We start from the raw sequence: 27,200 nt of genomic DNA, 5'->3' as shown, positions 1-27,200 counted from the left end.
AAGAGAAAGCAATGTGACAGCAACCCATCAACTTTCATCACCCTCCACCTCTCTTCACCATTACAAAATGCTCACACTTTTAACCACCTTACCCAAATCAAAGCACACATCTCCAGCCTCCCACAGAGCATTGTCTCTGTTTTTTTCGAGCAAAAACACGAGAAAAAGAAGAGAGGTAACTAAATCTGTCAATCAAGATGATGCAGTCTGGGGTTCCCACATGCAGTACATGTGGTGAACAAGTTGGTTTGGATCATAATGGTGAAGTCTTTGTGGCCTGTCATGAGTGTAGTTACCCGATTTGCAAGTCCTGTTTCGAGTATGATTTGAAAGATGGACGCAGTTCTTGCTTAAGATGTGGTGCTCCTTATGATGGTATCCCTAACTTTCTACACTTTTTTTTTGTCAGAGCAGTGATATTGTCAGGTTTAGCTTTTTAATTGTGTAAAATACAAGGTACTAATATGCATTTTCTTTAATTAGTGCTTCATGTTACATTACCGTTCTCCCGTAACCTTAAGGTGTTAGCAAGGATACTTAGTTTAATTTTCTTAAACCTGAGCTCTAATACCACGTTAGATGACTAACACGCCAATTAAATATGAAGTTATAGGTGCAGGTAAGTCGAAGATTTCTCATCGATATCAAAAGACACATCTTTTTTTTTTGCTTTTTTATTCTAATTATTCTAATCTTTTTTTAAGAGTACAAAAAAAAAGACTTGACAAGGAGCTTTATCGGCGTAAATAAATTTGCGGCCATTTTTTGTTAAATGCCCTTATTATATCGACAAAAAAATTACTCGATCTTCCTTTTTGTCAGATGTCATTAATTAGATCACATATTTTAAATGCGTATTGCCAACACCTAACCAGGTAAAAAAACCGGTAAAACTGGTATCTGCTAATGGACGACAACACCTAACCAGTTTTAGGTCTAATACTTCTACACTGTTTAATAGTATTTCAGAAAAAAATCAAAAATGCATGCTGCCATGCCTTGGTTAGCCTATTTACACATTGAAGGCAATAAAGTTTTTGATTTCTAATGCCTCTGTTCTGAAAAGGGATCAAGATAAATTCCTCAAAACTATGATGATGATAGAAGTTATTTGCAGCAGTTGTGTTACTTTTGGCTTGATTGCTTTCCTACATGAGCTTGGTCATAATTGTTCCATGATTACACACTAAACTAGATATACATCATTAACTGTACAGAAATTTCAACAATGGCTGTTGAAGAAACAGAGTCTGTCACCCGCAACACAATGGCTACGCATCTTAATACTCCTCAGGTATGATTTCCAGGAACGCAACTAATCTTTGAATATCTATCAAATTACTGCAACAATGTATGTCTAGTACTTACAAAGTTTCGACCTCTATAACATCGTTTATAGTCATCACTCGTAACAACTTCACGTAAACTCTTCTTGGTGCAGGAGGTTGGACTTCACAACAGAAATATAAGTACCGTGTCTACAATTGACAGCGGTGAGTAGTTTGGATTCTAACAAAGAAGAGAACCAACTTTTTTGGTTCTTGTTAAATGAAATTAGTAATTTTTTGTGTTGTTTCTTTTTTTGAAGAATACGTCGATGAGTCTGGCAATCCGATATGGAAAAATAGAGTGGACAGTTGGAAGGAGAAGAAAACTAAGAAGAAAAAGGGCGCAACTAAAGTTGTGAAAGAAGCTCAAATTCCAACTGAGCAGCATATGGAAGAAACACAACAGTAAGCATTTCCTATAAATTAAACATCTTTGAAGATACTTAGTTACTTACACTGTGTTTCATCACTGAGATTATTTGTGGCCAAGCACAATTTTGCAGATACCTAATAATAATTTTCCTGCAGGCAGAACGAAGCTTTGCAGCCACTGTCAAGAATAGTTCCCATTCCGAAGAGCCAAATTACACCATACCGGATAGTGATAATTTTGCGACTGGTCATTTTGGGCCTCTTTTTCCACTACAGAGTTACAAATCCTGTCGAAAGCTCTTATGGTCTGTGGCTCACCTCAGTTATATGTGAGATTTGGTTTGCTGTTTCATGGGTGCTTGATCAATTCCCTAAATGGTATCCCATCAACAGAGACACTTATATTGACAGATTATCTGCAAGGTAACATAAAAAAATAGAACAGAATTGAGATGTTTTAAGTCTACATAAATGTTGTACATAGCTCAAGTATATAGTGTCTACGAGATCATTCTTATTTCCTTAACAGGTTTGAAAGAGAGGGTGAGCCTTCGGAGCTTGCAGCTGTGGATTTCTTTGTGAGTACGGTTGATCCTTTAAAGGAACCCCCGCTTATTACTGCCAATACCGTTTTGTCAATCCTTGCTGTGGACTATCCTGTCGACAAAGTCTCCTGCTATGTTTCTGATGATGGTGCTGCAATGCTGAGTTTTGAGTCTCTTGTTGAAACTGCTGATTTTGCAAGGAAGTGGGTTCCATTTTGCAAAAAATATGCAATTGAACCTCGCGCACCTGAGTTTTACTTCTCTCAGAAAATTGACTACTTGAAAGATAAAGTACAACCTTCTTTTGTGAAGGAACGCAGGGCAATGAAGGTTAGCTTCTTCCATCAAGTAATAAGTACTTATGTTTCTCAATACTTGATTAACTACATTGATTATAATCTCAACGATTCAACTGGCAAACTATAATACTAGTTAAAGCAATCAGAACACATTCAAATTTATCTTAGGAATGTAAAATCTTGTATCAGTCTATCTCATGTTTTCTACAAATGGTTTACAGAGGGATTACGAGGAGTACAAAGTCCGAGTCAATGCTTTAGTAGCGAAAGCACAGAAAACTCCAGATGAGGGTTGGACAATGCAAGATGGAACACCTTGGCCAGGAAATAACCCACGCGATCATCCTGGCATGATTCAGGTGAATTGATCAGATAGATTAAGTATATAAATAAGATTTTCGAGTTTAAGTACTGATTATGAGATTATTAATCTATTAAAATTATTATTTGTATCCCTTATTAAGATGGAAGAAATGATCAGCATCAACATATGCAAACTTTTCAGGTGTTTCTAGGTCACAGTGGTGCCCATGATATAGAAGGTAATGAACTTCCTCGTCTGGTGTATGTTTCGAGAGAGAAGAGGCCAGGATATCAACACCACAAGAAGGCTGGTGCTGAGAATGCTCTGGTAATTCTATATACCACAAAAGCAATACCTCAGGGCTCAGATGTCTTAAAGTTGAAGTCAGTCTTTTACTTGACTTACTTTTTCCAGGTACGGGTGTCTGCAGTTCTCACAAACGCGCCCTATATCCTCAATCTTGATTGTGATCACTACCTCAACAATAGCAAGGCAGTTCGGGAGGCAATGTGTTTTCTGATGGATCCACAAGTAGGTCGAGATGTGTGCTATGTGCAGTTCCCTCAAAGATTTGATGGCATTGATCGTAGTGATCGATATGCTAATCGCAATACAGTCTTCTTTGATGTAAGTTCCTTGTTTTTCCTTCTATTAGTATAATCTTGGTTCTGGATAAAATACGAATTTTCTCAAAGAAGAGACCTTAAAAAGATTACTGGACAGAGGTGGCCACTTGTGCGGGTTCGAACCGCTCGCCCGGGACCGGCTCGGTATAAAACCCGTATTTATTCGGCCCGATTCGGCCCGGTTCAAAACCGCACAAGTCGGTTGACGTCACGAACCGACTACGAGTTGATTAATAAGAACCCGCAGCCCGCGAATAACCGCACAGCACAGCCCGCAGCCCGCGAGTACTCTGCACAACTGCACTGCTAGTCTATTTTTTCTGTAATTATTTGCTACTAAGTAACAGAGTAGACTAGACTACCACTTGCACACTAACAACTGACAATACTATAAAAATATTTATAATAATAGTAGTTCAATATAGTAGTTCAGCCTGCAACTTGATAATAAGTGGAAACCGCGAGTAACCCGCACAGAAGCCCGCGAATAACACGCACAATCGATTACGAGTTCAATTTTGCCGGTTCAAGCCCGGCCCGAGCCCGGTTCGTTCATCAACATGCCGGTTCAGTGTTGATACTTCGAGTGCCCAACACGTGTGCGGCCCGACCCGGCACGCACAGACCGCACAAGTGGCCAGGTCTACTGGACATACATAATCCACATTTCCATTTCGATTTGTTCTTAAAGGACAGCTTTCAAAGAACCTGTACCTTCGAAATAATGTGTTTTTCTTACAAAAACAGGTTAACATGAAAGGACTGGATGGCATTCAAGGACCAGTTTATGTGGGAACAGGTTGTGTTTTCAATAGACAAGCATTGTACGGTTATGGACCTCCTTCTTTGCCAGCTTTACGCAAGGGTTCTTCCTCGTGCTGTTCATGTTGTGGGGGTTGTTTTTCTTGTTGCTTTCCAAAGAAGCCCTCTAAAGAACTCTCCGAGGTCCAACGTGATTCCAAAAGGGATGATCTAAATGCTGCTATTTTCAACCTTAGAGAGATTGAAAGTAAGTCACTATACTGAAAAACTTCAACTTAAAACTACGAAACCCTTATAACCAGCAAGTTTTAATGATATACATTCCTGCAGACTATGATGAGTACGAGAGGTCACTTCTCATCTCCCAAATGAGCTTTGAGAAGACGTTTGGTATGTCTTCTGTATTCATCGAATCTACACTAATGGAGCATGGAGGAGTAGCTGATTCTACTAACCCAGCAACAATGATCAATGAAGCTATTCATGTCATTAGCTGTGGTTATGAAGAAAAGACTGCATGGGGCAAAGAGGTCTGAGTTTGATATTTTGCTCACATTTAAACTCTTGTTTGGGACCTTATAAAGATTTTATGTTTTCCCCGGGTTCTAATGCACTCTTTTCAGTGATGAGGTTTGAAGTTTAATCAACTACATGTCATTTCAGATTGGATGGATATATGGATCAGTCACTGAGGATATCTTGACAGGCTTCAAAATGCACTGTCGCGGATGGAGATCAATTTACTGCATGCCCTTAAGGCCGGCATTCAAAGGATCTGCACCTATCAACTTGTCTGATCGGCTGCACCAGGTCCTCCGATGGGCCCTTGGATCTGTTGAAATCTTCTTGAGTAGGCACTGTCCGCTATGGTATGGGTTTGGAGGAGGCCGCCTCAAATGGCTTCAAAGACTCGCTTACATAAACACCATTGTCTACCCTTTCACATCTCTCCCTCTTGTGGCATACTGCACACTGCCTGCTATATGTCTTCTCACAGGGAAATTTATCATACCAACGGTAATTCTTACAACTGATATATCATCTAATGCTAAAAACAATTATCTGTTAAAACTTTTGCTATTACCAGTTGAATTAAGAATGCTTATATTACACTTTCCTTTGTACCTTCATCCAGCTATCCAACCTAGCAACCATCTGGTTTCTTGGACTTTTCTTTTCTATTATTGCGACATCTGTACTTGAGTTGCGGTGGAGTGGCGTTAGCATTGAAGCTTTGTGGCGTAATGAGCAGTTTTGGGTGATTGGTGGTGTTTCAGCTCATCTATTTGCAGTCTTCCAGGGATTTCTCAAAATGTTAGCTGGTGTTGATACTAACTTCACTGTCACTTCCAAAGCAGCTGATGATGGAGAGTTTGCAGATCTCTATGTCTTCAAATGGACAACAGTGCTAATTCCTCCAACAACCATCCTCGTAGTCAACTTGGTTGGTGTTGTAGCAGGATTTTCGGATGCACTAAATAAAGGGTATGAAGCTTGGGGACCTCTGTTTGGCAAGGTGTTTTTCGCCTTTTGGGTGATTCTTCATCTCTATCCATTCCTCAAGGGTCTCATGGGTCGTCAAAACCGGACTCCAACAATTGTCATTCTATGGTCTGTGCTTTTGGCTTCAGTCTTCTCTCTTGTTTGGGTCAAGATTGATCCTTTCGTAAGTAAAGGTGATTCAACTTCCACCCAAGGCTGCATTGCCATTGACTGCTGAGGAAATGGAGCTTGAACACAATGCGAGCTCTTTAACTACAGGATGCATTGTTACTTTTACTACTGAGAGAATGTTGTTTAAATTTCAGTTTTCTATTTTTGATTACATTGCTTGTTTAAAGGTGAGCATTGATGATTTTTGTCCCTAGATTATATACTTAAGAAGATATAGAGTGAGAGATGTGTTATTTTAGTACATAACTCATATAATTTTTAAAGAAAAGATCGAAGTCATAAAGGGGCAACTGGCAAGTGTGGCTAGTGTTCTCGCATGATTCTCTTCATACCATTTATACAAACAACAACTCTATCTCTAAGCATACACATATCGTTCGAAAAGGATGAGAAATCTCTACAAGGAAGAAGAGGGATATGTTGATGAGAAATGGCTTCCAATGCTACAAAGAATATTTACTAAAACTGGATACTGGAAGAAAGGTATATAATCAAAGCTGAGGGATATAAATTTCCCTTCCTTCCCATTTATAGTATATATTCCTATGTTGTGTAACACACCGTTTAGATTAAAGTTGCTGAGCACATTTAAGTTTAAACTCGCATCAAAGTATCTGTTATGTTCTTCCAGTCTTACTAATTACGATACTTCAAAAAAAATTATAAGCACATTAAAGGTAAAACCTGCATGCCCTATGAAGACATTAAAGTACAGGTATATTTTACTACTAATATTATAGTCTATCATATTTTCACATAAAGGAGTTAATGGAACCACCATACCTCAATGACATTCTTCTTGTCTTTCTCCTCTCTGCCGCCTTCTCTTCACTCTCAACGACCGCCACAAGGCTAAACCTTGACCCTATGAAATTTCAACGTTCTGTCAAAATGTCCCAAATAGATCTCACCGACTTTCAATCCAAAAACTGGCCTTCGAATCTTACGTTCATTGATTTGTCAGGAAAAAATCTTGCAGGTACAATACCCACGTTGATAGGGAACTTGTTGCATCTCCAAAACTTGTCATTGGCATCGAACTCTCTAACTGGGCCTATCCCAAATTCATTGTCAGCGATGCATGAACTTGTACACCTTGATCTCAGCTCAAATCAACTTAGTGGGGCAGTCCCAAAGTACATTTCAGAAATCAAGAATCTAAAGTTCTTGAATCTCGAGAAAAACAAATTTCATGGCATACTTCCATTTAATGAGTCTTTCATTAGCAGATTAGTTGTTTTCAAAATAGGCTGGAATCATGATCTTTGCTATAATAACACAACAGTTTCTCAAGATATGAAACTTGGGATCTCTCCTTGTGACAAACATGGATTGCCGATTGCTAAACCAATGGCAAAATATTCACTTAATGATTGTGATTATGATGATAAAGAGGATGAGCCGTTGAAGCTACAGGAACATAAGCATCCTACAGAGGTGGTTCTTGCTCTGGCAGTTGTCCTTTCATGTGTTATCTTTCTTATTATTATATTGGCAGTTCTCTCCAGATGTTATGGATGAAAGTTTTATTATTACATGTAACCTTCATTTTTAATAATGCTTGATAGCAAACAAATAAAGAATTTAAAATGGAAACATTAATGTGAAAATGTCCTTGTTGAATGCTCCATAGTCTTCACATAACTGTGTCGTTTTATGATATGCATGTACCGAAGATATAATAAAATATTATTACTGTTTTATGTTACATTTGATGTATTTTTTCCCCTAACTGTAATTCTGTGTAACCTAAGATAAAGATTATATAATTACCTCTGACTGCAACTAGTTCTACCAAATGCAAAATGATTCTCGAAAAGAGAGGAGACTTAACAAAAATCATTCTAATAAAATTTACATACCTCCAAACAGGTGCTGCTAGTTCACAATTAACCTCTGCAGGAGCAACAGCCCTCTTTGAAATGGTGAAAGCGATGGGAATCTCTTAAAACAATTTCTCTGCCAATCACCTTTGAGATGTACTTGGCCATCTCATGACAGTCGCTGCATACTCGGAAATTTTTGGTAACTCTTATGATTTTACCACGTGGCAAGCTTAAAATACCAAAAGCCATAGCCAACTTTTCACTGTGCCCGCAATGTGCCTCTTCCTTTTGCATCTCATCGGCATTTATCAAAGCATATCTCATATTTAAAGAGTCACCTTGTTCTTTCATATTCTTTTCCAACTCTTTCAGCAACAAATTTATATTTTTCGCCAGTGGGTGTGCATTATCACCTGCTACAAAGATATGCACTTTGTCCTTCATTTGTATCCAACTACAGTCTCGCTCCTTTTTCGGGCCATGAAGACCAATCTTTTGCCTCAACTTCTTCACTTCTTCCCATTGTTCTGCCTCTGCATAACTATTTGCCAGAAGAACGTAGTACTCTGTATTGTCTGGTTCCAGCTCAAAGATATGTTCTGAAACTTTCTCTGCCAGTTTCAGATCATGGTGAATTCTGCAACCACGAAGCAAAACACCCCAGATAAAGCAATCTGCCTCAATTGGCATATTTTTAATAAAAGTATATGCCTTGGATAATTTTCCAGCACGAGAAAGTAGATCAACCATACAAGTATACTGCTCCAGTGTGGGCTCTATCTTGCAGTCATTCCGCATAATGTTAAATAAACTCCAACCTTCATTAAGTAATCCTGAGTGACTGCAGGCATAGAGGATAGATACGAGAGACGCATTATTAGGCTTAATACCAGCACGCCTCATCTCAGAAAAGGTAGAGACAGCTTGCCTTCCAAATCCATGCATACCATATCCAGCAGTCATTACCGTCCATGAGACCAGATCTTTCTTGGGCATGATACTAAAAAGTGATCGTGCAAGAACTAACGCTCCACATTTCACATACATATCTAGAAGCGCATTTGTAACAAATAGATCTGAAGATAACCCGTTTTTTAAAATGAAAGAATGTATTTCCCGGCCTCTGTCTAGAGCTGATAGGTTGCCACAAGATGGAAGGATACAACTGATAGTAACATTGTCCGGCTTTAAATCATTTTGCATCTTAACAAAATAATTAAGTGCTTCATTTGGAAGCCTGTTCTTCGAGTAGCCTCCAATAATAGTATTCCATGAGACAATGTCCACCCTTGGCATCTCATAAAAAACTGCAACAGCATCTTCCATGCTTCCACATTTTGCATACATGTCTATGAGAGCATTAGACGCAAACAAACTCAACTGCATATTTAAATCCCTAATGTAACTATGCACCTCCTTTCCTTTCTCTAACGAACCATTACAAGCACAAGCATGAAGAACGCTAGTCACAGTAAAAACATCCGGATTAATACCATCCCTTTTCATGTCATCAAACAGCTTAATTGCCTCAATAAACATTCCTTCTCGAGCATATCCACCCATCAAAGCCGTATATGTCACAACACTTTTTCTACCCATGTTCCGAAAAATCTTAACTGACCCATCCATATCCCCACATTTAGAATAAACATCAAGCAAAGCATTCGCAAAATTAGTTTCACCATCCAAACTTCCTTTAACACCAAAACCATGAATCGCTCTAGCTAAATCAAGTCTCTCAAGACTACCAATAGCTACAAGTACATTAATCATTACTGCCAATTCCACACTAACACTCTCACTTAACATCTCCACAAAAACCCTCAATGCCTCCCGTGCACGCCCATTAGCCACATAACCACTTATCATAGAATTCCACGTAATCACATCTCGATCGGTCAATCCATCAAATAGCTTACCTGCACTCTCCATTCTCTTACACCTAAAATAAAACCCAATCAAAGCATTCACAACACTATTATTCAAACCAAAACCAATTTTTGACAAATACCCATGAACCATTTCCCCTTCCATCACTCTCCCTAAAGCTCCACAACACTTCAAAACACAACTAAAAGTATAATCATTAGCCTCAACACCCAATTCTCTCATTCTCATAAACAAACACAAACTCTCTTCATACTCACCAATTTTCGAGTACTCACTTATCAACAAATTCCACAAAAACACCTTATCATTCTCAATCATATCGAAAACCCTCCTCCCTTGATCCAAATCCCCACATTTGACATACATAAACACAAGCTTTGCACACACCATCTCATCAATTTCACCCCCAATTCCACTCACAAAGTCATGAACTTTTTTCCCATCACTTAAGGCCTTAAACTCAGCACAAAGCTGCAAAATTGCACAACAAGTCCTCGAATCAAGACTCGATTTTTCGAGGTGGGAAAACAATCTCATGGCCTCTTTTAAATTACCCATTTCACAGAACTTGAGAATCTCAACATTATAATCAAAATCTTGAATTTTCTTGGTTCTTGAAATTGACAATGTGGCATATAATTGTGTGCAAGAATTGTTTGTTCTTGATAAAGGTGAGATCTTTTTGATGGGTTTGTTAATGGGTGATTCATTTTTGTGTGATTGTTGCTTGTATGTGTAGATTGATGGTGTAAGTAAGTAGTGTGGTAAGGTTTTGTAGATGGATAACATTTCAAGAACTGAAAATGTAGTAAAATTTGGCGGGAAATTATGATTGTATATAGAGTTTCAGACAGCAAGTTCATGGATAGATTGATTATTTGGGTGTCTGTACAATAAGTATTTTTTAAGGTTATAAAATTTGGAAATCCGGGGAAGGCATGTGTACCTATCGATTTGGAATTAATTAAAAATTTGAAATTAATCGGGAAAATTAATCGGAATAAAAATTGGATATATTATAATATTAAATTATATTTAATATATTATTATAATTATATTAACTATTTATTAATAAATATATATTAATTATATCATTATTTTTATAATTATTCATATTTAAATTAATATAGTATTTAAATTTTAATAAATAATTATATATGCTGCAATGAAGAAAAATTCGTAAGTATTAATCGGATTTCAAAAATCAAATCAGTCGGGTACTTTATAGGAAATTAATCGGAAATTAATCGGTTGAATCGGAAATTTTTAGAACGCTTGCTCTTTATGTTAAATGTTAAATAAATTGTATTAGTTTCGGGTAAATACCTGCTTATATAATATGAGAAAAATATTTTGAAAGGTAACTTTAAAAAAATTATCTAAAATTTGTATATAAAAGTTAACTAGCAAAATAACTCGAGTTACGGTTCATTTTCTAAAAAAAAAAATTTGCACCAACAATTATAATATTCTTAACTATTTTCTTATTAATAAAAATTTTATCCATCATCTTATATGTATCAAATACAAGTGAATTATTTATAAATGTACATGATTTTTCGTGAAAGACATTAACTAACATATGTAATATTTTTAATATAACTCATTAAATAAATTATATGTTTTCTTGTTTGTACTGTATAATTTGTATTTTACTTAATGAATACATTTAGGGCCGTTATCGTACATTAAAAATAGATTTAAACTAATCGATAGAATTCTTTCAGTTCACAAAAAATAAACTAAAAATTAGCGCATATATTGAATGCAAAGTTAAGCAAAAAATTTGAGTTTTGGTCAAATAATATATGAGTAATTATCCTCAATTTAAAAAGATTAATAATGCCCGACAAAAGTCACAAAAACCTACCATTGTAATATTTAACAAATTAGAATTATACTACCGTTAATATAACTTGAATTTTAATGAAAAATATTAATTTTTAAGATCCATTATCAAGGTTAATGTTATATCACTGTCTATTTCATATAATCTATTAACTAAAGTTGATAAAATATCCTTAATTTTTAATCTGGTGAACAAAGTCTTAATTTTATTATATGACTGATAATTGTTAATGTCATAATTTATCAATTAAAATTGGCACAATTCATCTAGTTTTTAACACATTAAAAAATCTCAGATTAAATTGATCATTTCCACTTTTAGAGAATAAAAGACTTTTTTTTTCTTTTCTAGTGTATCAATGAATTTAAATACAAAATTAGTACTGCATCTTTTACAATTAGTAAAGATAAAGTAATATATGCGTGTATATGAATGTAAATTATTGTTTATTATATTTTCGAGTAAATTATGTTTGTCGCTTTTATTCATAAATTAGTTATCTTACTTATATAAATGTCTAATCATTATTACATGATTAGTCAACTGATTTCTCAAATACCATACATTTATAATTATTCAAAAATTATAACCATTTAATAAAGAAGTTGCAATTATTTATATATCGGAGGAGTTGCCATAACACGAACAAACAATCCATATTTAATTGTACATAATCGAGCATGTATCATGGTTGCAAAATAAAAATAATTATATATTATATAGACTAAAATTTGATATTCACGTATTTTTTTATAAAAAAATTGAAGAAAATATGTGATAATGTTGTCATTCAAATCATTTTCAAGTTTATTCGTTTATGATTCTAATTTTTCTTTTTATAATAATTTGATAATATTGTATATTATTTTCCTAAAATTAAATATTTTTCAATTCGATAAAATTTTATAAATCCTTTCAAATTATTGATGAATATAATATTTTACTTTAAATAGCATAAAGTGGATTAAATCAAATGTTACAATAGTCAATTAATTATATATATAGGGTCCCTATCCACAGCCATAGTTGGATAAGAACCACTTAAAACTAACAAATCAGGACCGTTGAAGCAAAAACGGATGGCTAGGATCGGTCACGACCGCATTGTTTCATTGCGGCAGCCGCAGTGCAACATTGCGGAATGGCCCGCATACTTCATTTCCCTTTTTACCCTTTATCTATATTAATTCATTTATTAATACTTTTTTATATACATAAATATTAATTTATTAAGATATTATTCTTAATATTTCTGATTAAAGATCGTGTATTAAAAAATACAATAAAATATTTTTATAATATTATGAAATATTATATTTAATATTTAATATTTAATATTTTAAAAGTCATGAAACATTAAAATGAAATTAATATATTCAAATATTTAATAATAAAGGAAAATATTTTGATATTTAAAAATTTTAATTATTCAATATTTTTAATAATAAATGAAAATATTTGAATATTTGAAAATATTAATAATGTTAAATATTATATTGAATATCTAATAAACATGAACCTACCTCTGCAATGCTTCATTGCGGTAGTCGTTTTCCTTTATACACAGATACTCGCATATACACGCAGAAATTACCTAAAACTCAAAAACAGACACAGATACACGACCATCAGCGACATTGAAGCGATTTGAGACAATTTCAATCACAACCACTCCACTGATCTTCTTGTTCATGACCTGTGTGTCTTTAATTTACATTAATGGCAGGATGAGACTGGTGGTCCTGAGGAGGATACCGCAGTACTTGTCCCCCCTAAACGTCCACGTGAGATATAAATTTCTAACAAAAGCTTTCATTTCATGCATCGTAGAATTTCAATTAATATGTCTGTGTCGGCTGTAATTGCAGAAGGTTCAGTCTACTGGTGATGTTTCAGCCACCCATGCTCCTACACATGTATCTATTCCCCCTCAGGTACAAATATTTTATAAATAGTGTCCTCCTGTTCACTTACATATTTACAGCTTCCTGTGTTGAATAATATTTATGTATTGGCTTGTAATTGCAGGTTGAGGTTTAGTCTACTGGTGATGTTCCACCCGCCACTGCTCCTACACCTGTATCCATTGCCTCTCAGGTACAAATCTTTGACAAATATTGTCCTCCTATGCACTTACACATTTTTAGCTTCGTGTGTTGAATATGTTTATGTATCGGCTTCTAATTGCAGGTTGAGGTTCAGTCTCCTGCTGATGTTCCAGCCACCACTGCTCCGACACCTGTATCCATTCCCCCTCAGGTACAAATATTTAACAAATATTGTCATTCTATGCACCTAAAATATTTTAGCTTAGTGTGTTGAATATGTTTATGTATCGGCTTCTAATTGCAGGTTGAGGTTCAGTGCATAGATAATGTTCCAGCCACCCCGGCTCCCACAGCTGTATCCATTCCCCCTCAGGTACAAATCTTTAACAAATATTGTCATTATATGCACCTAAAATATTTTAGCTTCGTGTGTTGAATATGTTTATGTATCGGCTTCCAATTGCAGGTTAATTATACTGCTCCAATACCGTTCCACAGATCTATGACATTTTAACCTATTCCACTAAAGGTATTATTTGTTCCCTACTATATCAACTAAATGGGATTAAAATGGATTAATTCCCTACAACTAGTTATAAATGGAATAAAAGTGAAAATAATGACATTTTTAGGTTAATTTCCCGTGAAATATCATCAATTTCATACAACTAGTTTTAAAATGGACTAATAATGAAAATAATGACTTATTTAGGTTCATTTCCCTTGAATTATCATATAATTCCCCACAACTAGTTATAAATGGATTAAACTAAGTGTTAAATGTGTACTTAATTTATGGATTGCAGATGCCTATTACTCCAGAATCTTTAGAGGCATCTTCCTCCCTTGTCACTCCATTTGTACATTTGGGCATGGGCGAGTCTTCTGTTCCTAGTGAGCTACGGGACATGATTGATGTAATAACTCTTTACTCTTTTTTAAAGTAAATGGCCTTAGATTAACTAGTTCCAAATGTGCTAATTGTGTTTTTGTTTATTTTGTAGATGGACTCAGTTGAAGATTTGACAGAGGATGCGGCGAAACGAGGTGGTCCTAAGCGGCGTGGTGATATGACAAGGCCACTAAAAAATCGGAAAGTGAGGTGGTTGTATCGGCATTTCTGGAGTTTAGAGGTTGATTACATTTGGCGTGATCACAGTGAGCGGGGCGTTACTTATCCTCTTACACATAGCCAAGTAAAAACTTTGCGACCAGAGTATTGGGTGGAGGATGATGTTCTCAATGCCTATGGTGAGCTCTTGAGACTTAGAGAGGATAAACTCTGGGAAAAATGGGAAAAAATTCCCAAAACTGAAAGTTTCAAGCCCAGGCGGTATTTCATTACTCCTAGCTTTTTCATGGCGATGACACTTGAGCATTGTCCTAACTTGAAGGTACTCTATAAACAAATACCAATGCTCCAACCTGCTTTTCTATAAACAGATATCAATTATGTTGTATAAATGTTAACCTATTTTTTGACTTGTAATTGTAGGCTTCTCCGAGTACCCTAAAAGGTGATGCCAAGAAGTCAATGGAGAAGTTCTTTAGAGATTATGCTGACAAGGGGGTAGCTTGCCTCTTCAATTTTGTGACTTTGCATTTTTCCCCACGTGTGATAACTCTCATTGGTTCCTGTTTGTTGTTAATTTCAACAAAATGAGAGTGCTAAACATTGATCCTCTTAGGGACGACAAAGACACAACAGGGAACATCGCTCACCCCTGCCAGTATTACATTATGGTAACTATATCATTCTTTAATTCCCTACCAGTAGTTTTAAATAGATTAATAATGAAATAATAACTTGTTAGGTTCATTTCCCGTGAAATATAATTCTTTAATTCCCTACCACAAGTTTTAAATAAATTAATAATGAAATAATGACTTGTTAGGTTCATTTCCCGTGAAATATCATTCTTTAATTCCCTACCAGTAGTTTTAAATAGATTAATAATGAAATAATGACTTGTTAGGTTCATTTCCCGTGAAATATCATTCTTTAATTCCCTACCACTAGTTTTAAATAGATTAATAATGAAATAATGACTTGTTAGGTTCATTTCCCGTGAAATATCATTCTTTAATTCCCCACCACTAGTTTTAAATAGATTAATAATGAAATAATGATTTGTTAGGTTCATTTCCCGTGAAATATCATTCTTTAATTCCCTACCAGTAGTTTTAAATAGATTAATAATGAAATAATGACTTGTTAGGTTCATTTCCCATGAAATATCATTCTTTAATTCCCTACCACTAGTTTTAAATAGATTAATAATGAAATAATGACTTGTTAGGTTCATTTCCCGTGAAATATCATTCTTTAATTCCCTACCACTAGTTTTAAATAGATTAATAATGAAATAATGACTTGTTAGGTTCATTTCCCGTGAAATATCATTCTTTAATTCCCTACCACTAGTTTTAAATAGATTAATAATGAAATAATGAATTCTTAGGTTCGTTTCCCGTGAAATATCATTCTTTAATTCCCTACCACTTGTTTTAAATAGATTAATATGAAATAATGACTTGTTAGGTTCATTTCCTGTTATTTTTATCTAAATATGTGTAAAATTTTGCAGGAAAAGTTGATCCCATATATGCTCAATTATTTGCATCCATCTCGATTTCCATTGAAATATATGGGGGTTCATAGTCTTGATGCTCGACCCAAGCAAGATGGTGGCATTGATTGTGGTGTATATGTCTCCAAGTACATGGACGTTATGCTCAACGAGATCTCTTTTCCATCAGCTGTGTGGAACGCTAAAGTTCATGTACAAACTTTTCGCTATCGGATGGCGCACGAGTTATCAAAAGGGGTTGCTAGACACATTTCTGAGTGGGGCATTCGACAAAGAGAGGCGGGACACTAGTTTGTTATTTGATTAGTGACTTGTAGTTACTTTAGTTAGTTGTACATATTTTGCTCGGTTGTATTTTATTTAGATTGGTTGTATTCATTTTGGTGGGTTAGATGTATTTATTTAGTTGATTTGTTTGTAGTTGGCATGTCAAGGCCATTTTTTTAAGTTTAGTTTGGTGTGGATTGTTTGTAGTTGGCATGTCAAGGCCATTCATTTTTAAGTTTAGTTTGGTTTGGTTTGAAATTTTACAGGTTTTTGGTTGACTTAAAAATAAATAGGTCATGCCGATTTTTTTATTTTACAGGTAAAGTTTAACTTAAAAACAAAGAGGTCATGCCCATTTTTTTGTTTAGCATTATTGGAATTTGTTAATATGTACTTTCAAATATTAATGAATTTTAATTAAATATTTTCAATGTTGTTAATGTTAGTACTTGTTGCCATTATTAATAATCCCAAAAAAAGAAGTGACTCCAAAACAAAATTGGAAAAAAGTTATTTTTGAAGATTTTTTTTTTTCAAAATTGGGCAGAAAGTTTTCTGTAAAACAGAAAAAGTATTATATAAAAAATAAATCATTTGCAAGTGCAGTGACCAATCTGCAAAATTCTGCAAAACTCTGTTTACCCCCGCAATGTTTCATTGAGGGGGCCGCAATGTTTAATTGCGGGGGTAAACAGAGTTTTGTAGAATTTTGCAGATTGGTCACTGCACTTGCAAATGATTTATTTTTTATATAATACTTTTTCTGTTTTACAGAAAACTTTCTACCCAATTTTGAAAAAAAAATCTTCAAAAATAACTTTTTTTCAAATTTTTTTTTGGAGTCACTTCTTTTTTTGGGATTATTAATAATGACAACAAGTACTAACATTAACAACATTGAAAATATTTAATTAAAATTTATTAATATTTCAAAGTATATGATAAGAAATTACAATCATTTTTTTCCTTTTTTTCCTAATAATCTCGAGGGACAATTTCTTCTATCATGGCCTTCTTCCCTCGCCCCACAAAAACTGCACTTTCGAAATTGTTTATTTGAACTTGACGTCTCGATACCACTTTTGAATCTACCCGCTTTTGGACGTCCTTTTATTTGTGACCTTGGGGGATCTAATAACGGATCATCTTCTTCATCATCTTCTTCATCATCACTTTCATAGTCCTCATTTATTTTTTTCTCTCTCTCTTCTCCCGAAAAAGACTTAATCACATACTCCTTTTCTCTCTCGATCACGCTCATCAAGTAATTGTACCGCGGAACGGAGCAACTACCAACAACGGACAAACCTTGGAAAGCTTTACACAATCCACTATATCTTGCCGTTTGAGATTCTACAACATTAACAAGCATCCGAGGGGTACACGGTAGAGGTCCCGCAACTTTGTTTCCGTTTATTGTCCACCTCATTGTTACAAGATCTGGCGGTATCATCGTCTTTTGTTTTTTTTAAGGTAACGGATCATGTGTCTACAAATCATCCCGGAATGTTCAAATTTTTTACATGTACAAGAATAACTCCCGTCGATAGAAACCTTCAAGAAAAAATTCCTTCTATTAATCTCCGGCAAGGTGGACTTTTCTACCAAATACATCTTTGAAAGATAATCTCCACAACCTTTCATGCTTTTCATAACAAAAGATTGACTTTTTTGAAGCTCTTTTTGAAATCGCTTAAACATCTCTTTTGTGTATATCTTGGAGGCATGTATCTCCATTGACGAGTTAGAGAATAGTCTCCTTTCCTTGTACTCGATGTCAAAATCGGCTTGAACCTCCCGTAAATATTGTGACTCCAAAGCTTTTTGTGAATTCTCAATGAATTCTTTCAAACCGGTCGACGCTTTCACACACTCATCAAAAAATGAATTCATAGACTCGCTCCTTGAGGTGGTAGTCATACCGGCGGCAAAATATTGTTTCATGAAAGCAAAAACCCATTGCCGTCTAATTGCATACATATCATTTAGCCAATTGTGATTTTCAAGATCATATTTTTCTTTCAAGTCCTCCCACCTACCTTCAAATTCCGTTGGTGACAATGACTTGTAGATACATGCATTAAAATCCGTCTTGAACTCCGAGTATTGAGTATACAAAGTAGATAGTTTCTCGGGAAACTTGCTACTAATATGCCACGTACAATATGTATGGTTGGTGTTAGGCATAACCTCGGAAATGACGTTACTTAAAGTGATGTCTTGATCCGTAATAATGGTAATAGGTGGCTTGTTATCGACCGCTTCCAACCAAGTCTTCAAAACCCATCTATAAGTAGTCTCTTTCTCGTCCCTTATAAGTGCAAATCCAAACAAAATATTTTGGTAGTGGTGATTCACTCCCGTAATTGGAATAAAAGGCATGTCATACCTATTAGTCCGATATGTCGAGTCGAAAGTTACCACATCTCCAAAATTCTTGTACGCGTTAAGCGAACGAGGATCAACCCACACCAAACCCCTAACCCGATTATCCTCATCCACATCCACTCGGTAGAAAAAATTGCCATCACTTTGTTTTTGCAAGTATCGTAACAAAACCAATCAACACTCCGCATCACCGGAATCAAAAATCCGTCTTCGAATGTCACGTATTACATTTCGTACATCTTGAGCGGAAAAACCAATTTTTTCAATACCACCACACGTCTCACTAAGTAAATTCATCACTTTCGGGGTCTCGATACCCGATTTGTTGAATAACTCAATCAAAGATCGGGTAAACGGATCTATGTTGCGTGATCTTTGCATAAATTTTACCATATCCGATGTAACCATAGCATGATTGTGCTCTAGGTTGACCTTGGTTACTTCCCATTTGGTTGAGCTTACTTTGTGAGCAACACACATACGAGCACGACAACAAGTTCGAGGAATAACATCTCGAGGTCGTTTCCCTTTAACCTTATCTTCAACTTCCAAGGGTTTTGGGCTCAATCTTCCACCCTTTCGACATATATACAAACGTGACGATATACCACCATTTCTTGAATGCTTATGACTACTTCGAATAATTATCTCGAACCCTATACTTCGACCATAACCTCGATAAAAACTTTCTGCTTCATCCAACGAATCAAATATCATACCAACACAAGGAACTACATCATTCATATTTCCAATAAAATTTTCATCATTAATTTTATCATCATCATCGCCATTAAAAGAATCATTACTATCATCGGAATCACCGTGAACATCGTGATTCTTCCAACCGAAACCAACATCATCATCACTATGCGTTTTTCGCTTCCCCGGATCATTAACTTTATCTTCAATACTATCAACATCTATTACTTCATCATCATTAAAGATTTTACGATAAACCCTCTTTTTTGTGTGGGGGGTAACATAATTAAAATCGTTATGATCACTAGATGAACTTGAATAATCAAATAAATAAGAAGCCATGAATTTTGAATACTAACCTTTTTTTCAGAAGAATAAATTTGAGCAGAATGTTAAGCAGCAATAAAAACAGCAGTACAAGATCAAAGGTACAGACAAATTAAGGTAGTTGTGTGCATTTAATGCACGGCCACAATGTTTCACTGCGGCAACCGCAATGAAACATTGCGGCACTGTACACATCCACAAGCCAACGGCTGTAAATATTTACAGTTTTAAAAAAACTGTACAACGTACCCCCGCAATGTTTCATTGCGGTGGACACTTCCACCCGCAATGAAACATTGCGATTGGGTTGTTTATTTTTTGTTATTTTCTTTAAAATTAGAAAATTAACCAAAAAAAAAAGTTTCTAGACTTATTATATTTCATTTAATATATTAAATGTTATTTTGAATATATAAATGTTTATAACAGTAACTTAATTATAATATGCAACTATTTTACATAGTTTTGTGAAAATTTTGCACAATAGTTGTGTCAGATGATATTTCTTGACATGTAAGTTATAAAATATTAATTTCTAATATCCAATTATACGGATGTTAAAATATAATTATATATTTAATATGTTAAATTTTATTTTGAAAATATAAATGTTTATAAGAGTAACTTAATTATATTATGCAGCTATTTTACATAGTTTTGTGAAAATTTGGCACAATAGTTGTGTCAAATGATATTTCTTGACATGTAAGTTATAAAATACAAATTTTGACGATCCAACTATATGGATGTTAAAATATAATGATTATAATAATTGAGAAAAATTATGATAATAATACATATTAAAGACACCGCTCTTAAAATATATAAATAATATTAAAATTTTATTAATATATGTTCCTATTAAATTATTAATATTAATAACTATTTAATTTCTTAAATAAAATGTGGCAGATGGCCGAGTTATTTTTATATAGTTCGTTACCAAGAAATGTTTAACATTTTGGGGGGTAAGTTGTTTTATATTTTTTATGGATAACGAAAATTCGATAAATTTTCATTTTTTTAGTTTTTCACATTTTCAAATTTTAGCATTATATTTGTTTATTAAAATTTAAAATTGATAAAATAAATTGGACCAGTACAAGAAAAATAAAACATTAAATAATTTATTTCATTCAAATATAAATGGAGTACATTCAAATATTTTTTCAAAAAAAATACATAATAACATTTTATGTCGACGAGAATGATCAAACTTTAACGGTGTTGGAAGAACCGCCTTTATCACCCTTATCGTCGTCTTTCTTTTTCTTCGACTTTTCCGCCTTCGCTTTGACTTCATTTTCCTTTTTTTTTTCTTGCGCTCAAGCACCATTTGAATACGGCGGAGAGTTATTGCCATGTCTTCTTCTCCTTCGGGCCCATCGTAAGCCACACCATCGATAATTACCTTATTATTATCAAAATCATAGTAGAAAACCATTTTTCGGAAAATAGAGAAGATAATGTTGAAGAGAAAATGTAGAATGAAAATAGAGAAGAGAATGTTGAAAAAAAATGAGATGACGCAGGACTATTTATAGGTGAAAATCTGAATTTTAAAATTCACAAAATTAAATTTAGGCACAGAAAATTTTTTGATGAAGCTAAGGCATTTGACTGTTGAATAAATTACCGCAATGAAGCATTGCGGCAGGGAAAACTGCCACAATGAAACAATGCGGGGTGTCGGTCAAACGTCCTAACAGCCGCAATGTTTCATTGCGGTGTGTCGGTCAACCTTCTCCACTGTTGACCAGTCAATTCTTATTAATATTAGCACATAAAATAAGTTTTGCACAAAAAATAAGTTTGATTGTTGATAAATTTTTTAAACTAAAATAACTCAATTCACAAAAAAGTATAAAATTAATAATATTATTTTTTAACTAAAATAATTCATAGGATAATTTAAAGAAAAATTACAGAAAAAATAAAATTGATAAATTTATTATTAAAATTGATAATATTTTAAAATATTACTTCTACTTATATTTAATGTTAACATATTTTAAAAAATTAATTACTGTTGAACATTAATATTATTTCTATACTTTTAATAAATAAGTTAAATATTAATATTAGTTATATAAATAGGAAATTATATTTAATTACAAAAGAGTGACATTTAAAGCTAAAAGAGCATTAAAAGCTAAAGAGAGGGGTAGGTGGGACATTAAAAAATGTGGGCCGACCCAACAATGAAACATTGCGGAGGCCGCAATGTTCCCTGTGCATGGCGACCTGCCGCAATGAATCATTGCGGAGGTCAAGACCCGCATTGAAATATTGTGTCCTCCCGCAATGTTTCATTGCGGTGGGTTGGTTGCCTATCCTCCCCAACCCACGTTAGCTCCTGATTGGACCTCATATATATATATATATATATATATATATAGGGAGTGATCAAATAGAAACCAAATTTAAAATAAAAAATAGAAACTAATCTAAGACATTAGATCTATATAATCTAATGGTCCCCCTAAAAGCACAACACCCAACTAATCTACACCCTACCACACCCAATCTCAACTTTTCCCTTTTATTTTTAATTTGATTGTTCATGTCAAACGGTAAGTTTTTTTTAAAATCCGACTTCACTGTATTTTTCTCCATCTCTTAACGATCAATTTGCATATCATATGTGTAATGTTTCGAAGTAATTTTTTTAAAAAAATTATTTGGTTTCTAGTTTCTATTCTAAAATGGTTTCTATTAGTAGCCCCTATATATATACGGTGTTACTCCAATAGAAACCAATTTAAAATAGAAACTAGAAATCAAATATTTTTTTTTTAAAACTAATTTGAAATATAACACATATGGTATGCAAATCGATCGTTGAGAGATGTAGAAAAATACAGTGAAATCGAATTTTTTTTAAAAAAAATTACGGTTTGACAGGAAAAATCAAATTAAAAACGGAGGGGAAAAGCTGAAATTGGGTGTGGGAGGGTGCAGAGTAGTTGGGTGGGGTGATTTAGGGGGCCATTAGATTAGGTAGATCTAATGGCTTATATTAGTTCCTAGTTTCTATTTTAATTTTAGTTTGTATTTGATCATTCCCCCATATATATATATATATAATTGACTTGATTCTATAAACACATCCTAACACATTAATTTTTATTAATAAAAGATATTACAAAATTTTGCCTTATTGGTAAAATGTTCTCGTCGAACTCGGAATTTAAATTTTCTAAACCTAGACAACAAAGATGTATTTTGGCTGGATTATCTAGTCAAATTTCGAGTATTTCTTGAAAAATGGGTCTAAGTTATGATTTCTAATACAAATAAACCGAAATACATTGACTATTTATAATTTTAGTATATCTAAATGTTTAGTACACATATAGAATAATTATTTAAGTGATTCTTTTTTTGATATTTTTTATTAGTTATATGTTTAAATTATTTACTTTTCATAATAAAAAAAATTATATTAAAAAGTACGAGAAATATTTTTAAACTAAAAATTGTTTAGTAAATCAAGTAATGATACGTTTATGTGCTATGCTTAACTTTATCTTTTTAATTCAAAATTTTGAAATAACTCTATAAATATTTTAGTGATTATGTTTGAATTTAAATAATGCTTTTAATATTTATGACACTCATATAATATTTGTATAATATAGAAGACAAGTGACAATTTGGTGTAGTGGTATAAAGATTTACGGGTGAACCTGAAAGACTCGTGTTCAATTCTCATAAATACATTTTTTAATTTAAATAGTAAACACAGTGGTAAGTTGGTCATTTTAATACAAGAATAAGATGTCTAATGAATTTTATGTGCAAGTTGTCCTATTATATATATAAGAGAATGGTATTTTTATAATTATAGAATTAATCCCCTAATTTTACAAAAATGGCTCTGACTTTGTATTGAAAACTTAATTAAGTTTATATAATTATCTAAAGTTAATTTTATGATGATTAAGTCTATATAATATTACTTTTAATTAAATTAATATTTAAAAGTTAATATATTTATAAGTCGCTCTACCCTCGGGCTATACTTCCTTAGTGTTATGTTAGAATAGATATGTGTTGGGCTTGTTCATCTTGTCGACTTTATTGATCATGTCGACCTTGATGAGCTTGTCGACCTTTTTTATCTTGACCTTGTTGATCTTGTTTACTTTGTCGCTCCAAACTCCTTGAAATATAAATGCTCGTGGGGATTGTGACCCCGTAAGCACCTACGGCGTGAGAATAAGTATTAAGTAGAAGAGAGTCATAATATAAGTATGTGAATGTCAATTAATTTCTAGAGAGAGGAAGTAGAGCGAAGGTAAAGCGAACTTATCATTTGGCTCTAAAAGGAGGGGACTTCCCCACCCTTAAACCATCATCCAACTTGCCCTTCTCATCCGAGGGGCAAACAGATTCGTAGATACTCTACAAGCTCATCAGGTAATTGATCCAACATTAGACCCGTAAAATGTAGTTCTGTTGAACAACAAGGTCGTTACGTTTAGGATATTGGTGACCCTAGTCCCCCCAACTATGTCCGAGTTCGTAATGCAGACACAGGCTCAACCCTCAATGCTACTCCCACAGACCCGAAGATCTGAGAAATGTGATCAATCAAAATTGGAGGTTCAAACTGGCCGAACAGCTGGAGCCCAAGAAAGAAAGCCCACGGTTCGCATTGACATACAACACCAACCGAAGCAAGTTCAACCAGTCATTGCCCCCAGCAACTTCGGATGCACATGTGGCCTTGAACGCGCATCACTTGACATAACAACAAATCCAACATATGATCGCTCAGCAAAAGACGCTCTCATTGCATTCCTCCAATCTATGGTGCAACCAGCTCCAGTCCTACAACCTCTTGTCAATCCAGATAAAAGATGAATTCGAAAAGAACTCAAGACACTCTTGTGCCCCTCATATTTCACAAAGATCAAGGTCAAGTATCTATAGTCTCCTCAGATCCTCGCGAGATTTGGATCATTCAAGGAACAATGGTGATCATCATAAAGACGCAACATGGGCTCATTGTAGAAGACATCGTGAGCATGATTTGAGACACCAACTTGAGAACCGTCGTCAACATAAATGTGAAGAATCCCAACAACCAAGAAACTTGTAGCAGAGTTCTCTGAGACGCCCCATCCCTCAAAGACACAATGACGAATAACCCCCCGGAGCGAATTCATGATACAAGAGTTGGACTCACAGCCCAACAACTCGCGGAGTAGAACACGCACTTTCAAGGGAAACTCGAACAACTGTATAAAAGAAGGAAACAACTCACAAACTCAGTCATAACTAAAAGCCAAAATGAAGTTTATGACTCTATTATGCCCCAAAATGACATTAAATTAATGAGAAAGAGGCAAGGTGTTCAGTTCAAAAACATGAACGGAAAGGGAAAGATAAAGATTGATATATAACCATATACTATTTTGGGTTGGGGTTTAATACACCTCTTCCTTGCCTTCATTTTCTAACCATCCTTACCAAACAAACACACACAAACGGTTTCTAGTCGGAACACAAGTATTTCGAAACATATTCGAGAGGATCTAGACGTCAGTGGATTTGTCTTGAATTCTCTGAATCAAAAGGGTAGTTTAGCTTTCCCTTACAAGTCACCTTACCATTTCACAATATGTAATCACTTGACGTCACTCTCCAGCAAATTTCCATCGATCTATTCTCAAAAATATGCGGAGCTTAATTATAGGGATGCGGAATTGAAGAATTACAAAAATGGGGGATTAAAAAATTACCTCAAAAAGTACGATGTGATTCCGGTTATGTGTTGACAAAGTGACGTATAAAATCCCGATTATAATTTTTATTAAGGACATGTATCCTCTATGTGCTCCGGCGATAACTATTATCATGATTATTATTTTATTTTACTTACATTCAACATGCTTATGGGTGCCTAAACATTTGTGAGGTTGACGATCGCACATGACTTACAGATCAAGTATGACACATTTTAAATAAATTAAAAAAATACGTAAGTATTACCGTTTCATTGACAAATAAATATTATTTATTTATTAAACATGTCATTTTTTATCGATTCCAAGTATTTGGACTCAAATTCAGATTTTAATCAATTCTTTACTAAATTGTTGTTGGACCCAGTTCCTTGGAAATCAAATTAGACAAATTGTTAAAAACGAAGACTCGCGCGAATCGAGTATCCGATAGACTTATTTATTTTTAGAATACTGCTTTATATTGATTTAAAATTCTTGCGGAACTTGGTATCATCAAATTCTCCATATATGGTGCTCGTGATGATTGCGACCAACTAAACGACACTGTCAGAAATGGAACAAAAGAAAAATAGTAGGGATTTACCCATTTTTAAACTCAATCTTTGAAGAGATCTGCACCAAGAACATTATGATCTTGGCAGTTTTATCTGCTATCACAATCTAGTATAAAGTATTTGGGACAGTCAGGAATGATCTTGGGAGTTTTATGTTTTATCCTCTATTACAACGGGAATGTATAAGTTATTTGAGGAAGTCAAGAAGTAAGAAATAGGTTGGGGCTGAGTAGTGAAACATATATGTATTTGGCTTTTTTGAATTTGAACTTTGAATGAAATGTGTTCATTTTTCTATGTTATTTGTAATGTTTTGAAGGTATAGTGATGAATAAAGTATCAATTTATAATATATAAAGGAAAAATGTAATGTATGTAGTTAATTTTTTTATATTTTTTAAAAAATTGAGAAATAAAAAATCAACATAAACATTAAAAAATATAAATGAATGGACTTATATCAAAACAATGAATATATTTTTGAAATTAAATTTTCTTTAATATCTCCAATAAACACGTGTAGCGAGATTTAAAAGCTTTTTAACTATTAAATTTATTAAGCTCATAGGAATTCGAGTCAGCACCCTGTTTGCTGGTCTTCTACAATATTTTACTAATACACTTGACTATAATATTACTCCTAAACGAGATTATTGTATTAATGGATAAAAAATAGTCAAGTAGAGGCTTAAAGGCACTTTCAATTTTACTACTTATCGATATGTTATTTTTCTTGGCGGATTCAGGATTCCAGATACGATGTGTCACACTAGAAGTATCAACAATATATTATAGGAAAAATTGATAAAAATATTTTACGATAAAATGTATTTCGAATAAAAATATACTTCAAAGTAATTATAATACTTTTTTGCTATTTTTTTTATAAATGATAGTATGCATTAATAATTTGAGATAATTGGTAGTAATAAAGTACAATTATGTGATCATTATGTGATAATTGTTTGAGAAATTTGCCCACGCATTTTCAAACCTTATTGTTCATGTTACCAAGTTAATGGAATTACATAACTAAAAATAATAATGGAGTCTGAAGAATCTTTTGACTTAGAGGAATATGATTAATGATTTTTG

The 27,200-nt window shown here is 33.9% G+C and overlaps 3 protein-coding genes across 4 annotated transcripts; 1 reads left to right on the top strand and 2 right to left on the bottom strand.

The window, feature by feature from the left end:
- The first annotated feature begins 52 nt into the window (after positions 1-52).
- On the top strand, positions 53-6,148 carry LOC141697182 (cellulose synthase A catalytic subunit 8 [UDP-forming]). The gene is made up of 13 exons (XM_074501451.1): positions 53-375; positions 1,218-1,294; positions 1,442-1,493; positions 1,589-1,733; positions 1,857-2,123; positions 2,230-2,575; positions 2,766-2,903; positions 3,050-3,175; positions 3,263-3,475; positions 4,222-4,483; positions 4,567-4,766; positions 4,900-5,253; positions 5,372-6,148. Exons 1-13 carry the CDS (start codon positions 198-200, stop codon positions 5,954-5,956), a joined length of 2,943 nt encoding a protein of 980 aa, XP_074357552.1. The 5' UTR covers positions 53-197; the 3' UTR covers positions 5,957-6,148.
- On the bottom strand, positions 2,752-10,492 carry LOC141697184 (pentatricopeptide repeat-containing protein DOT4, chloroplastic). Of its 2 annotated transcripts, XR_012564630.1 has the most exons (3): positions 7,773-10,492; positions 6,694-6,964; positions 2,756-2,889 (listed from the first exon to the last, which is right to left on the bottom strand). XR_012564630.1 is itself a non-coding variant. In XM_074501458.1 (2 exons), exon 1 carries the CDS (start codon positions 10,413-10,415, stop codon positions 7,800-7,802), a length of 2,616 nt encoding a protein of 871 aa, XP_074357559.1. In that variant the 5' UTR covers positions 10,416-10,492; the 3' UTR covers positions 2,752-2,889; positions 7,773-7,799. The 2 variants fall into 2 exon arrangements, 1 of the variants encoding a protein (XP_074357559.1); XM_074501458.1 differs by lacking the exon at positions 6,694-6,964 and having other exon boundaries at positions 2,752-2,889.
- Positions 10,493-17,641: 7,149 nt separating this feature from the next.
- LOC141696483 (protein FAR1-RELATED SEQUENCE 5-like) lies at positions 17,642-18,763 on the bottom strand. The gene is made up of 2 exons (XM_074500617.1): positions 17,936-18,763; positions 17,642-17,734 (listed from the first exon to the last, which is right to left on the bottom strand). The coding sequence occupies exons 1-2, from the start codon at positions 18,761-18,763 to the stop codon at positions 17,642-17,644; spliced, it is 921 nt and encodes a 306-aa protein (XP_074356718.1).
- Positions 18,764-27,200: the final 8,437 nt, after the last annotated feature.

The sequence above is a fragment of the Apium graveolens genome, chromosome 11 (assembly GCF_009905375.1).
Source record: "Apium graveolens cultivar Ventura chromosome 11, ASM990537v1, whole genome shotgun sequence".
Lineage (NCBI taxonomy): Eukaryota > Viridiplantae > Streptophyta > Magnoliopsida > Apiales > Apiaceae > Apium > Apium graveolens.
This window is presented reverse-complemented; position numbering and strand designations above follow the sequence as displayed.